Below are 23,084 nucleotides of genomic sequence, written 5' to 3'. Positions count from 1 at the left end.
TCTGTCCTCATAGGAGAGGTGCTCCAGCCCTCTGATCATCCTTGTGGCCCTTCTCTGGACACCTTCCAGCACATCCATATCCCTCTTCTAATAGGGGCTCCAGAACTGGATGCAGTACTCCAGGTGGGGTCTCACCAGAGCTGAGTAGAGGGGGAGAATCACCTCCCTTGACCTGCTGGCCACACTTCTCTTGATGCAGCCCAGGATCTGATTGGCTTTCTGGGCTGCAAGTGCACATTGAGAGCTCCTGTTGAGCTTCTCGTCCACCAGCACCCCCAAGTCTCTCTCCTCAGGGCTGCTTTCCAGCCAGTCACTGCCCAGCCTGTATTTGTGCCTGGGATTGCCTCGACCCAGATGCAGGACCCTGCACTTGGTCTTGTTGAACCTCATGAGGTTGGCTTGTGCCCACCTCTCCAGCCTGTCCAGGTCCCTCTGGATGCCATCCCTTCCCTCCAGCGTGTCTGCTGCACCACACAGCTTGGTGTCATCAGCAAACTTGCTGAGGGTGCACTCAATGCCACTGTCCATGGCACCCACAAAGATGTTGAACAAGAACAGTCCCAGGACTGATCCCTGGGGACTCTGCTTGTCATTGGCCTCCACTGGGACGTGGACCCATTGACAGCCAACCTTCTCTTTGCTGCAGAGAAACCCTCTGTGATTATTCTTGCTCTTTCCATAACTAGGAAGTGAAGCAGTTTGAGTACGTGTCCAGTTCTGGGCCCCTCCGTTTAGGAAAGATGTTGACTTCCTGGAACATGTCCAGAGAAGGGCAACAAAGTTGGTGAGGGGTTTGGAGCACAAGTCCTATGAGGAGAGACTGAGGGAACTTCAGTTGCTTAGCCTGGAGAAGAGGAGGCTGAGAGGAGACCTTATTGCTGTCTACAGCTACCTGAAGGGAGGTTGTAGCCAGGTGGGGGTTGGTCTTTTCTCCCAGGCAACCAGCAGCAGAACAAGAGGACACAGGCACAAGCTGCACCAGGGGAGGTTTAGGCTGGATGTTAGGAAGAAGTTCTTCCCAGAAAGATTCATTGCCCATTGGAATGGGGTGCCCAGGGAGGTGGTGGATTCACCATTGCTGGAGGTATTTAGGAAGAGACTGGATAGGGTGCTTTGTGCCATGGTTTAGTTGATTAGATAGTGTTGGATGAATAGGTTGGACTCGATGATCTTGAAGGTTGTTTCCAACCAGGTCTATTCTATTCTATTCTATTCTATTCTATTCTATTCTATTCTATTCTATTCTATTCTATTCTATTCTATTCTATTCTATTCTATTCTATTCTATTTCTCAGACTGTAATGCAAAGCAGTTCTAGGGAAGGAAGACAATCACAGCATAAAAGGAAAGTTACTGGGGAGTTCAAGAGGACTGGTACTATTTCTGACTACCTAAGAGGAAAGTGACTCCAACATGGGGAAAGAAGTCTGCAAAAATCCTTATATGGTGATGAAAGGGAAAGGAGGAACATTTTACATGTATTCATTATGGCCTGCAGTAGGAGAGGATGTGAAGATGTAATGTTGGCCAGAGCAGTTTTATATGCATGGGAGAGATGCATAAAGAACATAATCTATATGAGCAACAATTTATGAAAAAGGTCTTCAAAATTTCTTGACTGTCATGGCATTTTCACCTAGATGTGATTTAGAATGCATCAGCCTAAGGCTAGGAAGTCTCAGGAAAAACTTCAGGCAGACTTACGCAAGATTATACCAATTTATATTTTAAAAGTTAGTTACTCATCTCCCAGTAACTTTAGATGACTGGCACTTGTCTGTCTCCAGCGTATAAATCTAGAATGCCACCACTGAATTGGATGAATGCAGAAGGACAGAAGCATTTTTGTTTTAGGTTGACATTTTACAAATATATTCAGGTATCTCTGGGTAGGGAATCTCAGAGTTTTTAGTATCTGCAGTAATTCTTTGTGCCTTCTTGTCTGTTTATCATTTAGTCTTTCAGCCTTGGCAAAGCAGACAAATAACATTTTGCTCTAAGGCTATCATTGGGGATATTTGATGACTCCATTTGCTTAGATAAGCTTCAACCAATAGAATAAAGGCTGTTCTTTGTAGAAATTGCAGTATTCTTAGACAAAGTATCTCACTGCAATCACAAATCAGACCTTTGTGTCTTGAGAAGCAAGAATCTGGAATCTCATCTTATGATTAATTCTCCTGCAGCGCTTATCAATCCGAAAGCCTGAAGATTCAAAAGCCAGACAAAAACAAGGAGACAATCTGAGGGAAAGGATCATCAGACGGGCTGCTTTAGAGTTTGAGGATGGTATGTATGGTATCCTTCAGCTGTGCTACATGCAGGTTAAAGTGATGACTCACTAGAATAATAATCCCAGCTGTGCCATTTGAAATAGGTTACTCACTGTGCACCTTGTCTTTCCCAGAGCCTGAGGCTTCCTCGTTTTAATAATGCTCTATTGAAGAAGGTGTTATGATAAGACATAGGGTACCTGGAGTTTTTATTCAAGTATATCTGGAGGGCTTGTTAGCTGTTAAAATGTTTTGCAAGAATTCCTTGAAGAAGTTACTTACATTGGAAATGAAGCTTACCTGCGCTGTGAAGTTTTTGTCATGTAAAGCATTTGACAGAACACAGTCCAAGTGATGAAATAATTCATCACAAATATGAGGTATATAACTGAAAATGAAAGTATTTGTGAAGAAAACAGTCCTAATCATAATAGAATGATTTTTGGTTTGGGTTTTTTTGTATACTAGTTTGCACTACATATGTTCCTATTTGTGCCTTAACCAGTTCTCTTCAGCTAATCTAGGTATTGGAATCCCACTGTTGGCTAGTAACTTCATCAGTCCAGACATAACTGTTCACTTACAGAGTGAAAATGGAGTCCTGGGTTTGGTAAGAGTGTGTCCTGGTCATTATTGCAGTCTGCTTACCTCGTAATGGCTGTGCTTTATTCCATGTCAAGCCATGTCAACTATAATTTTACGTAAAATCATTCTCAAATATACGCCACATTGCATGATCATAAAGTCCTCTCTGTAGTGCAGGGAAGTTTTTAAGAAAATATATATTTCAGGGCATTATCACTACTTTGCTAAGTGCACTCCTTAAGTACATGTTTTGCTGTAAGAGCTTTTAGTAGTTCACAAGACCGACCCTTGTAAGCCTTATAAAGCTTAAAGAGCATATTATTTTCACTGTCTTACGGCTTTATGAAGTTGCACCTATGTACCTGTTTTGAAAAACATCTCACTTTGCTTAAAAACAAGAAAACAAGGAACACCCAAAATCCAAACTAAATTGTCACTCCATGATTATTTGAAATTTCTAACAGTGTATCATGATACATTGGTTGGTGTAAATTGTAGCTTGTATTATCAGAGAAGTTCTGTGGTGGTCGATGGTTTGCTTTAAGTAATGAGCATTTAGAAATAATAAAGCAGTTATGAATTGTATCTGAAAGATACATATGTCTGTCTTATTGACAGGGTCCTTATCCACTTGAAAGTGAAGTAGATCCAGACCTGATTAATGCAGGTAAAATCTTCTAAATAATCTTAATTTATGAGAAATTATTATATGTTGCTAATCTGAAAATTTTATTTTCATGCAGTATTTGAACCCAGATGCCTGGGCATTAATGTACAGATATTAATGTATTTATATTCTTTTTATGTGAAGCTTGGTTTTAATCAGGAGGTGCTTAATATTCTAGTTACAGAGCTCATGCTTTGATGCATTTTTGTAGCTACTGGAAAAAACTCTCTTCCAGGCCAGGCAGTAAATGGTCAAATATTTCTTTTCAGAAATGAGATTGTTTTGTGAGGCCTATATGCAGCTACTTTTCACCTTGTGTCTTCTAGAAAATGACTGTCAATGATTTATGTCTGGGACATGTTTTAAAATATCCTGTGTATAATGGCTTGGTGTATTTCTGGCTATTGAGTTGCTAGGAATGCAGATGATTCATCTGAAGAGTAGCCAGGGCAAGGGGAAAGAGCTTCCAAAGTGGGATCTGACATACTGGTGGGCTCTGCTGCAGGTGTCTGCTTTTGCCACTTCAGGAGGGGAATGCCAGTACTCACACAGAGTTTTTGCCCAGATATTATGAGGCATTTTACCTCTGAATCAGTCATACAATGTAAAAACTTGATCTTTTTACATTTTAGTGCATCTGTCTGATTTCTATTTTCTTCATGAAAGGTTCTGTCTGTTTTGTGTTGTGACAAAAGAAGTAGACTTCAGCTCCTTATAAATTCTCACTGATATTAATGGTATAGGTTACAGACCCATAGCAGACATCTACCCATTTTTTAATTTATGCTTACATTCACAGCTATCTACACAGACATGGAACCAGAGATTCGGTTAGGTTGGAAAAGACCACGGAGTCCAGCAGTTAACCTAACACTGCCAAGGGTGCACCCATATGTGTGGGTGTGTCTGTGTCTCTCTATAAAGACATTACCTTTCCCAAGTGCTGTAGCAAGTACAGTTAAACTCTGAAAATTCAAAGGAGATAAAGTACTGACATCAAAACAAGCTTTTAATGTAATACAAGGGTGCAGTCCAGCAGGCGTTCACTGACTTGAAACGTTTGCTGCCTGCCTTAACTAATTGATACCATTTTCATACTGCTGTGTTACTGCCCCTTCAGTAGTATGTTGTAAATAAGAAGTTATTTAAGGCCATCTTCTGATTTGAAATAAGAAATTATTAAGAAATCGAGTCCAGCATTCCACCAGTAGATAGGCAAGTGCTGTGATATATAGTATGAAGGAAAATGTCAGACGCATATGAGTATTATCTTAGTGCTTCAACTGAAATTGAGGTGGTGTTTTTTTATAAGAAAGCAGTAAAAATTATTAAAGGTATCACTGGAAGGAAAAAATACTTAGAATAAAAACTGTTTACTATAGAAGTTGAAATTATATGCATGCACATCAGAACACAGATTTTAATATGGGTGCATTAGAGACAAACGCATTAAGAGAGTGACAAGAAAAATAAGAACTTGATAAATACTCTGAAAAATCATTCTGCTTTTATATGGATGTCAAGATGATTTTGAATTGTTATTTATGCTTGATAAATATTTTCTAAGAGACAATTTTGCAGGGATGAAGCTAACATAAGAGGTTGGAAATCATTATTCCAGTATTGGTAATTAATTGCTTAGTACCTTCACATCTTCCTTTGAAACTGCAGTGGGTAGGACACAGGATAGGTGAACCTCAGCTATACCACCAAAATCATTATTATTATTATTGCTGAAACAGCCAGAAACTGCAAAATCCCAGTAGCATTTACTTGGATTAAGATCCCTCTAGGTGCTTTCTATCCAAATTTGTAAAACCACGTGAATAAAACAGAAGCTAAATGACAAAGAAATAGGAATTCACATTCATTGACTGGAACAGTCCAGCATATTCTCCCAAGTCCACCTTTTGTAATTACATTCCCTGCTTGGGCATGTTTTGATTGGGAAAGAATTAACAAGGCAGGAATTACAAAAGTATAGTTACCTTTATATCCTGAAAACCCCACCCCAAAATTATGTACAAGTTAAATTTTATTTACAGGTTCTATTCAGTCAGCAATTTCACAAAGTTGCTTATGGGCAACTTTAGTTCAGTTTAGAGAAGTCAGAAAATGGAAAATGCTAAGCCACAAAATAGTTTTACCCCACTTATAAATCAGATGCAAGCCTAGGGAAAGCCAATTGATGGATTTTACTCATGAGGCCAGAGTAGGTATTTGGAGATGGTCCTTGGAGATGGTCCCTGGATCTCTCCTCGAATGGCAGCCTTCAGAGCTGCAAGCTTTATAATCCAATTTGTGGATCACTCGGCATAAATCCAGAGGAAAAGAGACCCGCCAAAGTTAAAGTGTCTTTAGATGCAGCTCCCCTGAGGCAAATCTCATGGAGCAGCACTGCCTTAGCAGCGCAAGAGAAGTTGTACTGCTGGCATGTTTCCAGCGAACGGCAGGCAGGGTCACTCCAGCAGGAGCAGGAACCCAGGGTACGTAGGTCTGGGGAGAAGCCAGGTACGGGTGCTGCAGGCTAATCTCTCCAATTTTGTCACGAATCTAGTGAATCCCAAAACAAGTCCAGAATGAGTCCCAGACCACTTTCGGGTCACTCTGTTTAAGATTTCCCTAGACAATGTGTCCAGTGCCTATATATACTGGGCGCAAAGAACCCAGCCAGTCACAATTCCAGGTCCCAGGCACGCACTTCCCCACGAGTGAGTACGCGTGAGGGACTTTAGCCCCTGGTGGGCAGAAAGGTGCCTTTTCTATCTTTCCCCACTCAAAGCACCAGAGGGAGGGGAAAGGAATTTCATGCCTTTGTCTTCCCCCATTCAAACCTCTGCAGGTAGTGGTGGGGGAAGGGGCACCCTACAACAGAGCTTCACCAAATTTTTATCTGCAAATTTCTCTGAAATACATGTGTGGGGCTTTTTGTTTATCCCATTTTCTGAATGTCTCAGATGAAGTTTATCATCACAGTAACTGAATGATAGACTTGTGTTTCACAGCAGAAATATTTACAACTACCGATTGAGCTTTGTTCAGAAGGATCATGAAGTTCTGGTGGACAATAAGTTAACCATGAGTCATCAGTGTGCCCTTATGACCAAGAAGGCCAGTGGTGTCCTGAGGTGCATTAAGACGAGTGTTGCCAGCAAGTTGAGGGAGGTTCTTCTTCCCTACTACTCTATTCTAGTGAGGGCACTTCTGGAGTACCAGTTCTGGGCTCATTAATTCAAGAGAGACCAGGACCTACTGGAGAAAGTCCAACAGAGGGCTACAAAGATGATGAGTGGACTGGAACATCTCTTTTGCCATGAAAAGCTGAGAGACCTGGTTCTGTTTAGCCTGGAGAAGAGAAAACTGAGAGGGGACCTGTTTATCACTATCTATCTTTGTGTGTGTGTATGTATATACATGTATAAAATACGTATTTCTGGTGTAAAACACAAGTCTGTCTTTCAGTTACTGTGGTGATAAACTTTACATGAGACATTCAGAAAATGGGATAAGAAAAAAACCCACATATTTCAGAGAAATTTGCATATATATATACATATACATATATATAGACATCTATCTTTGCCAAGAAGATAGGGTCAACTCCTTTCAGTGTTGTACAGTGACAGGACAAGGGGCAATGAGCACAAACTGAAAATCAGGATCTTCTGTGTGAACCCAAGGGAAGACCCCATTACAGATGTGACAGAGCACTGTAACAGGCTTCCTAAAGACGTTGTAGAATCTCCTTCTCTGGAAATAATCAAAACCTACCTGGACCTGTTCCTGTGCAACCTGTGTTGGGTGAACTTGCTTTATAGCAGGGTGGTTGACTAGACGATCTCCCGAGGTCCCTTCCAACACTTAGCGCTCTGTGATTCGGGTGTCTTCTGGACTGCATTTTCAAGTAGTGGGTCATGTGGTGCTCTTGTTACATTGGTCTGCAATCCTCTACCTGCGTCTCTCTTTTCTCAGCAGTGCCTTAGCTTGTCACTTTATCCCAGGGCTCTCGTTCTGTGTTGCTGTTCATAGGTTGTGTTGTTTCTTTCACTGCCTTGGGTAGGTACCTGGTGGGGAAAAGTAATTCAGGCATTCTCACAGCTGATCTGAATGTTTACATGGTGAATTCCTGTGATCTGACATTCAAGACTTTACTAGTTTTGTATGTTAACATTTAATTTCCATACAATGCCTTGTCATATAATATACATCAAGTGAACTTTGTAAATTAGATCAGGTCTCTTACTTTAGTTTTGGTACAGTGCTTCCTCCCCATTTCTCATTGTCTTAGTTAATCTCTTTGTCTCTTTTACCTTGTTTTCTGGAAACTGTTTAATGATGTCTCATCCCTCTTCCCTTTTGTTGTTACACTAACTTTTTCTTCACAATGTTGTCTAGTGCTCAATTCTTTTGTCTTTGGTGTTTTGGTTTTTTGCTCTCAAATTTCCCATGCATAGTTTATAACTTCACCTTCAGCTGTGTTTCTTATGTCTTTCCAGAGGCCCTCCATGTGCTTAAACTGATTAAAAGTTCTGGCAGGTGAGGGTAGAGATGGCTCTGGACAGAGGCGAAATAAGACATTTGCATATGTGCTCTGTTGTTTGACCCAAGCACTGTACAGAGAACAGTACTGTACACAGGAATATATTCTTGTGCACTTTAACAAAGCAAGAACAGAATAATCTGTCATTTTTTAATGTGTTGTACATAATTGTCACTCTAGACTGTTTCATCTTATCTGTTTGCTGTCCCTTGTAACCCCCCTGTCTCCTGAAGATGTTCTTCCTCTGTTTCAAAAGATGATTACCTCTCACTTTTCCTGTGGATTGAGCAGAAAACTGAAGTTGACTGATTTCTTAGTCTCTGATGTCAGTGTCTTGCCTGGATCTGTGTGTTGTCAAAGAGTGGGCAATCCTTTTGTTGAACAAATTGTAACAAATTGCTTCACAATTCATTATGGTTGATTAGGTTTATATGTGACATAGTAAGTGTGATCAGCTTCACGGTTTTACAGAATCCAGAGGAATTTGATAAAAACACGTTATTTCTTGGTGAATGGTTCTGACTTAATTTGTCAAAGAAACAAAATACATACTTACTATAGCTTATTTCTTTTACAGGTAAGGAGACAGTCACTGTTCTTCCAGGTTCTTCCTATTTCTCTAGCGATGAATCATTTGCAATGATAAGAGGGTATGTAACAACACAAACTGATCTTTTGAAACATGGAAAGAGTAAACCGAGTCAGTGACTGAGCTAATTAGCAATTCTTCAAATGTGGTTAGCATTTAACAACCTGTAAAACTAACATGGAGTTAATCTGTGTTGGTTTACAGAGGATTAGGTCTAGCTATTGGAAATAGAAAACCACTGCAACTAGCAGATACTGTAGTGATGTTTGTGTCTGCCACCACTTGGTCATACATACCTATAACTCTATTTTAACAACTTCTTTTTGGTTGTTTCCAAGTATCTAATCTGTACTTGCACTCTGTGTATTATTTTTGCTCGGCTTGCAACTGTAATCTTCATTCCACCTCCCTAATGGAAATTCACTGTGGGCACCTGTTTTTAGTTTGTTTTTCAGGAAGGAGGCTGGATGCAAACACACACTAAATCCTAATGGCTCTGAAAAGATAATGAGTGCATGTAAATATGTGAAGGAGTGCACTTAAAAGTATGAGTTCAGAGCTGATTGACTCTACATACAATTAACCAAAACCCAAAGAAGACAAAAGTAATGACATTTTTGAGGCTTAGTAGGCAGACAGAAAATTTTGCATCAGTGATACATCTGGGAAGGGAAAACCGCCAACTTACGTGTGTGACAAAATAGTTGCTATGTCAGTGGTATACCACTGTTCTTATACAGAGGTATTGAGAATGTGAACAAATGCTTGTTAAGATTTGTGGCTTGTTACTTGAGCATGATATGCTGATTACACACTTTTTGTTGCCAGAGGCCATGTTGATTTGACAATGCTTGGAGCCATGCAGGTGTCTAAGTATGGTGACCTGGCCAACTGGATGATTCCTGTAAGTATGTGTTTCTACTACTGTCAGTACACTGTACTTAGGATAATAAAAATGTAACTGAGCATCAGACAAAGGAGAAAAGTGCTGAAGCAGGTTGGAGCTTATGAAGCTTAAAGCATTGAAATAGAGGGTATGTGCAGCTTTAAGGTCAGCAGGTTTTCTTGCATACTGCTGGCAGTAAGCAGTCATTTATCTGGAGTTGACCCTTTACAATGATGCTTTTCCGTAGCATCGTAAAAAGCTAGACATGATGTACGGAAGCCTTTTTACTTGCTCTTGGGTCTATGCCTTTCAAATGTCCCCTCTTTTTGCTCAAGACTAATGCTTTTTCTTATGAGTGACAACTCCCATGTAGTTGCATCTAGAGCAAGAACTTGGAGGAAGATGTAAAATACCATCATAGAATCACAGAATCGCCTGTTTGAAAAATACCTTAAGATCATTGAGTGCAGTCATAACCTAACATCTTCCTGTACACAACTTTCAGACCATGTCCCTAAGCTCCTTCATCCAAACATCTTTTAACGTCTCCAAGGATGGTGACTCCACTACTTCCTTGGGCAGCCCAAAGTTCCAGTGCCCAATGACCCTTTCACTGAAGAAATGTTTCCTACTATCTAATCTGAATCTCCCATGGTGCAACTTGAGGCCATTCCTTCTTCTCTTATCACTTGTTACCTGAGAGAAGAGACCAGCCACCACGTCTCTGCAACCTCTTTCCATGTAGTTGCAAAGAATAGCCCATCATAAAGTTATTTTAAAATTATTTTCCACGGCGTGCCTGTCAAATGATCACAACATTCCATTTGGAATGCATCTAGGAGGTGGCAATACTATTGTTTACCCAAATAGTCCTATAGATTGCAAACATATCATATTATCCCGGTGTTATTTATGCATCTGAAGACATTAAGACATTATTTGGACACAAAGAACATGTTTTATGTTTCAACATTAAATAATATATGTATCTTTCACATGGCTTGCAAGTTTGGTGTTTTCAATGGCTTTCAATTCAGTGATATCTAGAAACAAATGTTAGCAAGGCTTAAGCTAATGGGACATATTTCTATGTGTATGAGCAGTACTAAAAGTCTCTGGAAAGTCATTGAAATTTGAAAGCTAAGTATAGCAGAAAAAGCCCCAAGTTCATATGCTCTTGGAGTAGTATTAGCTCATCCCAGCAGTTTGTGTGAATTATCTTGACGGCCTATGAGAGCACAAGTCTTGGAACAGTGTCTGAAGCATATGCTGCTTTTAGCAAGAGGGGGCACAGACAGACTCTGTACAGGCAGATGTGGGAGAAAGGATTATCTGAAGTGTCATTCCTTGTGTCTGTCTGAGCGATTGTAGGGATGGATGTGAAAGGTTATGGCCAGGTTGGAATATGGCACATAGGAGATAAATCCATAAAAAACCAGTGTTGCTTACATCTTCTCACAGCACAACCTGGTTTTATGGCTGCACAACTGAGAACAGATGAACTGGTGCACTAGTGAACTAGTTTAAAAACTTCCTACATTTAGTAAACTATGGGGGTTTTGCAGGTGATTGACATAACTAAATTTAAGTACTATACACTGTCAGTCCAGTACTGCAAGGATCTGTCACTGACAAGCTGAATGGGAATTTTTTTCATTCATGAGAAATGAAGTTTTCAAGAGAACTTATCTTTCACATGGACAAAGTAGCTCTGCTTCTGCGAAAGCACTTTCTTCACGTTCACTTGTGATGGCTGTGACACTTACACAAGCAGAAATTACTCGTTTACATAGCAGCTTTTAAAAATGATTCTGACTTACTACATTTTCTGTCAAAATTTTGAAGAGCGACCAGAAAAAATATTTAAAGGTAAATTGTACAGCATGAACTGAATATTTTTTTGTAAACTCTTTAGATATTTTGTTATAGGCACAGTTCAAGTGTATTTTAATCTAATAATTCTTTTATTTCAATTGTCAGATAAATTCTAGGGTTTTTTTAGCTCAGTTCCCTTAGACTGACATTCTTTTTATGCTTTTTTCAAAATGGAAGTTATTATATAAGCATGTGCCTAGACAATCTTTTATATGCCAGATTGCTTAGCTCCTGAGATTTTCTTCTTTGACAATCCTTTAGTCCTACAAAATCAGTGAAATGTTTCTGCACCTGGTGAATTCTTCTGTTTACTTAAGCTTTTTCTGAAAAGCCTATCAGAAATCAGGAGGATGGTTGAATCTTAGGTAGGAGGAATTGCTGTTTGCTTTATTCTTACTTTTGTAAATTGAAGCGGCAAGACAAGTGTTCTTCAAAATACCCAACTGAACAAGTAATAAAAATGGATTCCTGCTCTAAAGTATTCCAAGTAAACTAGAAAAGTGCACCTCTTGTGAGAGCTCACAAAGCTGAAATTTCTGAAAAAAAGCACTCCTGAAATACCAGTGGATAGATTTTAATTGCAGTAATTTCAACTGACCGTATTGATATCCTCAGGACATAGAATTTCATGCAGTTACATCTGTACTGAATCTAAAACCTACTGACTAGCGTGATCATTCTTGAAAGCCAGTGTCATGAGCCCCAGAAACTACCACTTGTTTTTGTGCTTGGTTTCCTTTTACTTGAGGTGGGCTGGGGGCTTTTGTGTTTTTTGGTTTGCTTTTGATTTGTTGTGGGGGGGGTGTGTGTTTATACATACATAGAATACATACATACATACATACATAGAATAAACCAGGTTGGAAGAGACCTTCAAGATCATCATGTCCAACCCATCAACCAATCCAACACCACCTAAACAACTAACCCATGGCACCAAGCACCCCATCAAGTCTTTTCCTGAAAACCTCCAATGACAGCGACTCCACCACCTCCCCAGGCAGCCCATTCCAATGGGCAATCACTCTCTCTGTATAGATCTTTTTCCTAACATCCAACCTAAACCTCCCCATGCGCAGCCTGAGACTGTGTCCTCTTGTTCTGGTACTGGCTGCCTGGGAGAAGAGACCAACCTCTGCCTGTCTACAACCTCCCTTCAGGTAGTTGTAGAGAGTAATAAGGTCACCCCTGAGTCTCCTCCAGGCTAGGTTTGTGTGGTTTTGTTTGTTTAATTTTTTTTGGTTGGTTTGGTTGTTTGTTTGGTGGTGGTGTTGTTTGGGTTTGTTTTTTTTTGTATTTTTTAAAGACCATTCTACTGTACTTCCAGTTTTATTTTTATTTTGACTTCCACTCTCATTGTCTTGGGATTTTCCTGCTGTTTTTCAAAGTTTTTTAGCAGTGTTAATAGGGTTGCAGACCTTTTGAAAAAAAAAAACCAAAGCAATTTGTGGTTAAAATCAATATGTATTGCCATTTTCTCATGCCAGCTTTTGTTTGTTTTAGTGACTGTCTTTTCTATGTTTGACAAATTCAGTCATGCTTACCGACTTTTCTAAACTCGATAAACATGTATTTACATTTCATACAACAAAGTATGTTTTGATGCTGTTTAAGTATTGAATTTTTAAAAAATCTAATTTTTGCTCATATACATTTAGAGAAACACCTGAAAATTCAAATTTTGCTGTATTTGTATAAACTTCAACATGGAGAATATTTTCCTAATATATCTAGTTGACTACCCAGAGCTTGATTCCTGTTAGCATCAGTTTCCAAAGATATATCCCAATTATAAAATAGCAGAATTATTTTTGTGTTATTTTCAACTTGCTAGTAACATCTGTGATGAGCAAAACACTTGGCTAAACTGCTTCTAAAAACTCAGCTTTAGCTTTTGTCCTAAACTTAGGTTGAAGAGTACTCACAGAGACTTCAGGCACAAGTAATGCATACAATACCATGCAATGCTTTCAGGGACTGTGTACTACTCGCTTTTCCAGTAGCTTTGTACACTTCTAGTTCAGAATACTTTTCACCTCACAGAAGTTCAGCACCTTCTTTCACTGACAATTTTTGTGACTTATCTTTCGAGATCTGAACTATCAAAAGAGGAAGCCAGCATTTTACATTCTAAGTTTTTCTCAGAACTGTGTAGACTTCTGTATCCCTTCCTTCAGTGCTTTATGTTCTCTACTAGATGCTGATTTCACTTTTGCATCCATATCAAGGGTATTGTTTGCCGTATCTGGAGTTGTTTATTTTGCTTATAAAGATGCCTTTTCTTTATGTTCAGCCCCAAATTCAGGAGTAACAGATAACGTTTTGAAAACTTGAAGCCATAAAATAGGACTTTGGGTAGCTTTAGTATGTGTTTTTCCTATCTCTGATGTATATCTTTTTACCAGCATATACCACATCGGCCCCTGTGACTTTTTGCTGTCCTCGTTTGGCACTAATCTTTGGCCACAAATATGCTTTGCAGTGGTTTAGTCTTGACTGTGAGTAAATATGCCTGAAGAGCCTCCATAAAGCAAGTTGGGAGCCTTTCCAATCAGCAATGATTTTCCTTTGATTACTTTGTTTTCACAGAATCACAGAAACATTCAGGTCGGAAAAGACACTCAGAATCACCAAGTCCAACCAATAACTCTACTCTGCAAAGTTCATCCCTAAACCATATTCCCAAGCACCACATCTAAATGACCTTTAAACACATCGAGGGCTGGTGACTCGACCACCTCCCTGGGCAGCATATTCCAATGCCTGACCACTCTTTCTGTGAAAATTTTTTTCCTAATGTCCAGTCTAAACCTACCCAGTCGTAGCTTGAGGCCATTCCTGCTTGTTCTGTCAATAATTACCTGAGAGAAGAGACCAGCACCAGCCCCTCCACAATGTCCTTTCAGGTAGACAGCAATGAGGTCCCCCCTTGGCCTCCTCTTTTCCAAACTAAACAGCCCCAGCTCATTCAGTTGCTCCTCATAAGATCTATTCTCCAGGCCCTTCACCAGCTTCATTGCCCTCCTCTGCACTCATTCCAGAACCTCCACATCTGTCTTGTACTGAGGTGCCCAAAACTGGACACAATACTCGAGGTGTGGCCTCACCAGAGCTGAGTACAAGCGGACAATCACCTGCCTACTCATGCTGGACACATCATTTTTTTCACAAGACAGGATGCCATTGGCTGCACCTGACTGGGGAGTCTCTTAGAAATGTCCCTAACCTGTGCACCAGGCAGGCAGCAGACCTCCCTATGGAATGGATCTGGCATGTAAATTGGGTCCCCAGTTGCCCTGAGAAGAGAATCCCCTACTACTACCACCTTTCTTTTTTTCTCATTTCCACTAGTCCTAAATTCTGAAGCTGGCTGACAAGTCCTGGGTGGCTGTGTACATGAACAATCATCTCCATCCCTGTGTCTGACCCTCTGTTTCAAGAGCCCCATACCTCTGGTATGTGGGCAACTGGGAAGACTGAGAGGATTGGAAGGGGCCTTGCCTGCCTGTCCTGCCTCGATGGAGAGGGACCTGCATCCATGTCCCTCTTTTGATACCTGGTGGTCCAGGTGATCCTTAATCTGCTTTACTTACGTGTTATTACTGTTCTACAGCACAGATTTTTTAAAATGGGACTAACCAGCACTTACACTTTCAGATCTTCCTGCTTTTCCTGTAAATAATGTGGTGTGTTAATTTCAGTTAAGTTGAATTATGAGTAAGCTACATCTTTTTTTAGTTATATGATTTGGATGTCATGATGCAGAGATCAACTTTGCCAAAAGCTCATCGTGTAAGGAAACTTCAAGCTGTATTTGCTGTATATGGTTTTCATTTAACTTTTAAGTTTGGTTTAAAAATTTCTTGCATACTATAGCTCTTGGGTTCATGGATTGATGGTGTTTGCCATTTCAGGGGCAAGTGATAACACTCAATTTTGTAGTTTGAATAAGTGCCATGATGAAGATATCCTTTCTGTCCCATAAGAGCTTGGTAACACTGTAGCGCTCGTGTGTCCATACCTTTATTTACTTGCATGTGTTGTTAGGAATTGAGCTGAGGAAGGCTCGTTGCAATAATCTTTGCTCTTATCTGCTAATGTCTAATAGAGAGGAAAATCCCATGAGTAAAGGGAAAATATTTTAACTACATGCACTAAAACATGCTGTTTGCTTAGGCAGAAGTTACTTCCTAAACGCTGGTATTTATCGGTAGTTTTATTCCATTAAGCTCTACTACATAATGGCTTTTTGTCTTTCTCCCTTTATTTCCTCAACTAACAAGTTTGTTTCTGAGGAGGGAAAGGAGAAGGAGATGGCAAATTTCTGAGTAGGCCCTGAGGACAGAGTGCAGATGGGAGAAGGTGCCCAGGAGAGCTAGAAGAGAAACAATAGAGACATGGCCATGGAGCAGAGCAGACAGGCAGAGCAGAGTCTAAGCCTATGGCTGCTGGGAGCTATTGGATGGAGCACATTTCACTTCATGGGTGAAGGATACAGTATCCTGACCTATGTGTGTCTCAAGCTACAATCAAAAATTGCTGCATCTACAGAACAGCAGCATCAACATGCACTGTCACACCTGTCCTGGCTTCTGTGGCAGTTTAAATCATTTTACTTGGGGTTTTAAAAGTTGAGAGATTGACTGCAGATCTTCCTGACTGTATTTGCTTTGTTTGTAGCTCCCCTTTACAGAACCACAGAATTGCCAAGGTTGGAAGAGACCTCAAAGATCATCAAGTCCAACCCATCACCAAAGACCTCATGATTAAAACATGGCACCAAGTGCTACATCCAGTCCCCTCTTGAACACCTCCAGTGATGGTGACTCCACCACCTCCTTGGGCAGCCCATTCCAATGGCTAATGGTTCTCTCTGTGAAGAACTTTCTCCTCACTTCAAGCCTAAACTTCCCCTGGTGCAGCTTGAGACTGTGTCCCCTTGTTCTGGTGCTGGTTGCCTGGGAAAAGAGACCAACCCCCTCCTGGCTACAACCTCCCTTCAGGTAGTTGTAGACAGCAATAATGTCACCCCTGAGCCTCCTCTTCCCCAGGCTAAACAATCCAAGCTCCCTCAGCCTCTCCTCATAGGGCTTGTGCTCTAGGCCTCTCACCAGCCTTGTTGCCCTTCTCTGGACACATTCAAGAGTCTCAATGTCCTTCTTAAACTGAGGGGCCCAGAACTGGATACAGGACTCAAGGTGTGGCCTAACCAGTGTTGAGTACAAGGGCAGAATGACTTCCCTGCTCCTGCTGGCCACACTGTTCTTGATGAAGGCCAGGATGCCATTTGCCTTCTTGGCCACCTGGGCACACTTCTGGCTCATGTTCAGACAGCTGTCAATCAGCACCCCCAGGTCCTGTTCTGTTTGGAAGCTCTCCAGCCACTCCGACCCCAGCCTGTAGCTCTGCATGGGATTGTGGCCAAAGTTCAGCACCCAGCACTTGGATTTGTTGAATGCCATCATGTTGGATTCTGCCCATCTGTCCAGTCGATCAAGGTCCCTCTGCAGAGCCTTTCTATCCTCTAACAGATCAACACCTGCTCCCAACTTGGAGTCATCTGCAAACTTACTGATGACTGACTCAATCCTCTCACCCAGATCATTAGTACAGATATTGAGCAGGATGGGGCCCAGCACTGATCCCTGGGGCACACCACTAGTGACTGGCTGCCAGCTGGGTGTGGCACCATTCACCACCACTCTGTGGCCTTGGCCCTTCAGCCAGTTCGTAACCCAGAGCAGAGTGCTGCTGTACAAGCCATGGGCTGACAGCTTGGCCAGGAATTTGCTGTGGGGGACGGTGTCAAAGGCCTTGCTGAAGTCCAGGTAGACCACATCCACAGCCTTCCCCACATCCACCGAGCGGGTCACCTGATAATACAAGGAGATCAGTTTGGAGAGCAGGATCTGCCCTTCCTAAATCCATGTTGGATTGAGACGCTCAGAATAGAGGCATTTTATGAAACAGTTTCTACTGGCCTATGCCTTAATATGAAGTACCCTGTTTTCTGCAGCCTTCCTAATGAGAGGTACATAATTCCTTTATCACCTATATCACAGGCTAGGCATAGTTCAAAACAAACCATGAGAACTTCTGACATGCTTCTCTGTGGCACTGGTCTTCCACTGGACTTGTGGAAGTGTGACTGCAAAGTGGCCTGGTGGAAAGGGACCTGGTGGTGTTGGTTGACAGTTGAATATCAGCCAGCAGTGTACTCCAAGACCGAAAGCATCCTTGGGTGTGTCAGAAATGTCATGGCCAGCAGGACTAGGGAAGTGATTGTCCCTTTTACTCAGCACTGGTGAAGCTGTACCTCAAATATTGTGCTCAGTCTGGGGCCTCTGATTAGGAGAAAGACATTGAGGTGGCAAAGTTTGTCCAAAGAAGGGCAGTGAAGGGTAGGAGCAGCTAAGGAACTGGGGCTGTTTAGCTTTGAGAAAAGGAGTCTGAGGGGAGACCTTACTGCTCCCTAGAAGGTGCAGTGAGGTGGGTGTTGGTCTCTCTTCACAAGTAACAAGTGAAAAGATAAGAGGAAACGGCCTCAAGTTGTACCAGTGGAGGTTTAGTTTGGATTTTAGTACAAATTTTTTTACTGAAAGGTTGTCAAGCACTGGGACAGGCTGCCCAGGGAAGTGGCTGAGTCATCACCTGTGCAGGTATTTAAAACATCACAGAATCACAGAATGATAGGGCATGTCTGGAGATACCTAGTCCAACTCCCTGCCACCAGAGCTGGTTCACCTAGAGCAAGTTGCACAACACAGCATCCAGGTGGGTGGAGACTCCACCACCTCTCTAGGCAGCCTTTTCCAGCCTTCTGCCACTCTCAAAGTAAAGAAGGTCCCCCTCATGATTAGATGTGTGGCGGGTTGAATTTTCCCCCCAACATTAACTTTGCCAGACCAACTCAGATAGAAGCAAATGAAGCTGTATTTAAAAGCAAAATCTACACTCTATGATGGAATGCAATGAGTATGTACAAAATATACAGTATTTACAATATTATATACTTATTTCCAAATAGCAAATAACACGAAAACCCCCCTGGTCAAGAGCCCAAGGAAACCACCAGCTTCTCCCTCCCTGCCTCCCCTACCCCCCTGTACAAAAGGGCAAGAGAGAGGAGCAGAGAAGTTAGACTTAGCCAAAGCCAGCCGATAAGCAGGGTATCTCTACCAAGCGAAGCAAAACAGCCAGAGATCAGAAGAGAAGAGAAAAGGGAAGAATTGTTATGCTACAGTTCCTCATTTTCCAGATATTTACCCACTTGTCTATGAACTCTCTTCTGTTATTTCTGTTGCACTTAGTGCATCAAGCTGTCAATGTTTTGTTTCAGGTTGTACAACATTACAAGAAATCTTGAGAACCGTATTTCAACTGTTAATTGTAAAAAGGGTTTGGAACACAAGCCCTGTGAGGAGAGGCTGAGGGAGCAGGGGTTGCTTAGCCTGGAGAAGAGGCAACTCAGGGGTGACCTTATTGCTCTTTACAACTACCTGAAGGGAGGTTGTAGACAGGCAGAGGTTGGTCTCTTCTCCCAGGCAACCAGCACCAGAACAAGAGGACACAGTGTCAAGCTGTTCCAGGGGAAGTTTAGGCTGGAGGTTAGGAAGAAGTTCTACACAGAGTGATTGCCCATTGGAATGGGCTGCCCAGGAAGGTGGTGGAGTCACCATCATTGGAGGTGTTCAGGAGGAGACTTGATGGGGTACTTGGTTGCATGGTTTAGTTGATTAGGTGGTGTTGGATGATAGGTTGGACGCAATGGTCTTGAAGGTCTCTTCCAACCTATTCTATTCTATTCTATTCTATTCTATTCTATTCTATTCTATTCTATTCTATTCTATTCTATTCTTGAGCACTACAAATTAATTGAATTCTGTATGAATAGAAAATCTGCAGGCTTGTGTCTTTCAATGACTCACTTTCTCTTAGTAGAAATGTGAGGTTACCTGATGTCTAGGACAAGACTGAGTAGGATTCTACAACAGTAGTTGAACAAAAGAGAAGACCTGTTGTTAGATAGAATCTCCTTGGAAATCTACATTTCACTGAAATATTACAAAGAGATAGTAGGTTTTGTAGATGTGCCTTGGGACAAAGCCTACAGTAGTGTATCATCTCATTGCTTTTCTCCCAATGAAAGTGTGTCTGGAAGTCCAGTAGGACCCTTGCAGCATGTAATTGCCACCATTGGAAGAGTTGTAGATCCTCAAAGGAGAAAGGGAGTGTATTATGGTAGCCTTAATTCTTCCACATTTTGGTTGTTTCTATCAATGTTATTTGTGTTTGTTTCTCTTCAGACTGCATTGAATGAGTAGGAGCTCACTGTTGGTGTTTTATTCATAATCTTTTAAAATTTCAGTGTAGGAAGTGGCAGATTTGCATTAGGAATCTGCATAATGAGAACAGCTGAGGGAATTCTTCCTATCTCAAAAATATAAGCATCAATCAAAAGACTCCTGATCTGTGGGTTAGTGGTAACAATTGTGACTACTATGTGGAACCATCACTTTCAAGCAAGAGTAGTATTTTGTTGACAGTGATATTTAATTAATACATGCTATGCTTTGTGTTTTGAACACAGTATGCAAAGGTAGATTGAAGGCTTAACTGTCCTATTACAGTGAAATAGCATTCATCACTATAAAGCAAATCCATTTCAATGAAGCATGTCACAGACTGTTTTGAGTTGCTCCTGAGATGTGGTTTCTCAGTGTATTCATTTGCATTTCACTCAGTCATTCAAACCTATTGCAAATTGTTATTTCCGATTAGTTTTATGAGAAAATAGAGGAGAAAAAATTGACCAACTTTCTTTGCACATATTTTATGCTGCCTTAATTTCCTGGTTAGGGAAAGTTAAAATATATAGTTAATGCATTTATTTGTGTGTGCTACATTTTAGGAAAGCATTATTAATAGATTTTTCCAAGAAGCATTAGTTGCTCAAGAACTTATGCTCTATTTTTTTAAAAAATGCAATTTATTTTGAATTTTGCTTTTCACTTTGTGTGTGTTATGAGGTACTTGGTCAGCAGTCTTGAAAATGGTGTAATTTTCTGTACTCCTAAGCCATACAGCTGAGTCATCATTTTGGACATCCTTTAAAAGAGATTTTCACCCTGTTGTGCATGTAGAGTGTGCTTAGCTTTGTTGCACTCAGCCAGCATTAACTCTTAGTTGTGTTGCTCTATTATTAACTCTATTGATTCAAAAATCCAATTAATAATTTTGCAGTGTTTCTTGGTAATGTTTCTTGGTAATCAGAATAAGATCTAATCTAGCTGTCATAGTGACAAAATTTTGGAATCATAGGATGATTTGGGTGGGAAGGAACCTTGAAGCTCATCTAGGATAGGGACATTGTCCACTCCATCTGACCTGGCTTTGAATGATTCCAAGGAGTGGGGCATCCACAACTTTTCTGGACAACCTGTTCCCACTGGTTCTTACCATCCTCACAGTAGGACAGTCTCAGGCTGTGCCAGGGGCGGTTCAGGCTAGATGTTAGGAAAAAGTTCTATACAGAGAGAGTGATTGCCCATTGGAATGGGCTGCCTGGGGAGGTGGTGGAGTCGCCGTCATTGGAGGTTTTCAGGAGGAGACTTGATGGGGTGCTTGGTGCCGTGGGTTAGTTGTTTAGGTGGTGTTGGATTGGTTGATGGGTTGGACGCGATGATCTTGAAGGTCTCTTCCAACCTGGTGTATTCTATTCTATTCTATGTATTCTATTCTATTCTAAAGAATTTCTTCCTTGCATCTCATCTAAATCTACCCTCTTTCATTTTAAAGCCATTACCCCTCGACATTGTAAAAAGTCCTTCTTTGACTTGCTTGCAGGCCTTCTTCAGGTACTGGGAGGCTGCTATAATGTCTCCCCAGGGATGACTAATTACAATAAATCTGTAACTGTGCTATATATATAAGAACATTAAATCATTGGAAAATGGACAAGGAGAAGTATGTTTCAGTAGAATAGATTAGATTAGAATAGAATAGAATGGAATAGAATGGAATAGAATGGAATAGAATGGAATAGAATAGACCAGGTTGGAAAAGACCTTTGAGATCATTGAGTCCAACCTATCATTCAACACTATCTAATCGACTAAACCATGGCACCAAGTGCCCCATCCAGTCTCTTCCTAAACACCTCCAGTGATGATGTTCAATGATGGTGTTCATATATTCAGCCCTACCCATCTTTTTTTTTTTATATTATCTTTATGGAGTCTTTAACAATGAAGAATGAAACCTGGAAGTGTTGTGGCTTTCATTTTAGAATGAACTATAAATTTACCTTTCCTTTAAACACTCGACCTGACTGTCAGCAATTGGCAAAGAATTGCCATCTGTATTTTTGTGTAGTTACAGTAGATTTAGGCATATGCATTTTTTAAACATTACCTTCTGATGGGTATCTTTTTCTTAGAAACCTAAGGTCTGTGCTAATATGCATCCTCCCAAATAAACAAACAAAACTGCAAACCAAGCACATGTAGCTGCACAGCAGCTGATGAGATACTGTTTTTTAAATAGTTACATATGGCTCTGATGATCTCATTACTTGTGCTGTGCATGTAATTTGAAGCTGGCACATCTGTGAAGGCAGACAGTACCTGTACAGGGTGAGACAACTTTGTGACTAATGTGTATTAGCAGTGCATGCATACCACTGTAGATATGGGCACAGCAGAACATTTTGAAGGGGTCCTGAGTTCATCCTTTTGACTACCACATTAGTACCATTGATAATAACAATGGAAGTATCTTGTATGAACTGCATTACCTTCATTTCTGCTTTTCCATGTGGAGTTTATACTGTTCCTATTGTTCTGGATTTTAATAGCTGTCCCTAGTGTGTTATAATTATTTCCTTTCATGAAGAAGCTGCAAATCTTTGACCATCAGAGATCATAGTGACATTCTTCAGATCTTTACTCTGTCATCCTAGGTGGCCTGTTCAAGGTCTTCTGGGGGCTGCCTGAAAATTCAGGTTGAATGGGAAGCCTGCATGAGAACTCTAGTTTAAACTAGAAGCATCCTTTATCTTCTGAGTTTTTGGAATAGTAGTTTTACTCACTTTTAGCATAGTGTGAGGCATATGTATTTTTTATTTAATGGAAGGAAAGAAATTTCAGACTGAACACTATTTAATGCAGTATTAGGTCAGTTGGCAGTATGTGCTAGAATTCATAAAAAGTAAGTGACTCAGTTCCTTTCCAAGTGGGTATATATTTTCAGCTTGGCTATCGTTTGGTACTCAGTTTTAAATGGAATTATTCAAGCTTGTATTTCCATATGCATTAGAACAGAATAGAATAGAATAAACCAGGTTGGAAGACATCCCTCCTAAACTGAGGGGCCCAGAACTGGACACAGTACTCGAGGTGCGGCCTAACCAGTGCAGTGTACAGGGGCAGAATGACCCCAAACCCAACCCCAAACCCAACCCCAAACCCAGCCGACCTCCCCCACCAGTAAATACCTTGTGAGGGGCCTTTGCCCTGTCGGGAAGAATGGACATTGATTACCTGTCCCCAGGAGAAGGGGAAGGCAATTTCACACCTGGGAAGGCAATTTCGTAGCCGTCGCCTTTCTCCATTTCAAACCTCTGCTGATGGAGATGGGGAAAGGGGGATTTAGAATACATAGAATACATA

At 41.0% G+C, this 23,084-nt stretch overlaps 1 protein-coding gene across 1 annotated transcript in view; it reads left to right on the top strand.

Annotated features, from left to right (window-relative positions):
* The window catches only part of OXCT1 (3-oxoacid CoA-transferase 1), a 109,244-nt gene that overhangs the window by 66,292 nt on the left and 19,868 nt on the right, over nucleotides 1-23,084 (top strand). The window contains exons 9-13 of the mRNA XM_054178046.1: nucleotides 2,187-2,298; nucleotides 2,789-2,883; nucleotides 3,477-3,525; nucleotides 8,643-8,715; nucleotides 9,483-9,558. Of these exons, the coding sequence (XP_054034021.1) occupies nucleotides 2,187-2,298; nucleotides 2,789-2,883; nucleotides 3,477-3,525; nucleotides 8,643-8,715; nucleotides 9,483-9,558 (405 nt within the window). The remainder of the gene's footprint in view (nucleotides 1-2,186; nucleotides 2,299-2,788; nucleotides 2,884-3,476; nucleotides 3,526-8,642; nucleotides 8,716-9,482; nucleotides 9,559-23,084) is intronic.

Source organism: Dryobates pubescens, chromosome Z (assembly GCF_014839835.1).
Source record: "Dryobates pubescens isolate bDryPub1 chromosome Z, bDryPub1.pri, whole genome shotgun sequence".
NCBI classification, from domain to species: Eukaryota; Metazoa; Chordata; class Aves; order Piciformes; family Picidae; genus Dryobates; species Dryobates pubescens.
This window is presented reverse-complemented; position numbering and strand designations above follow the sequence as displayed.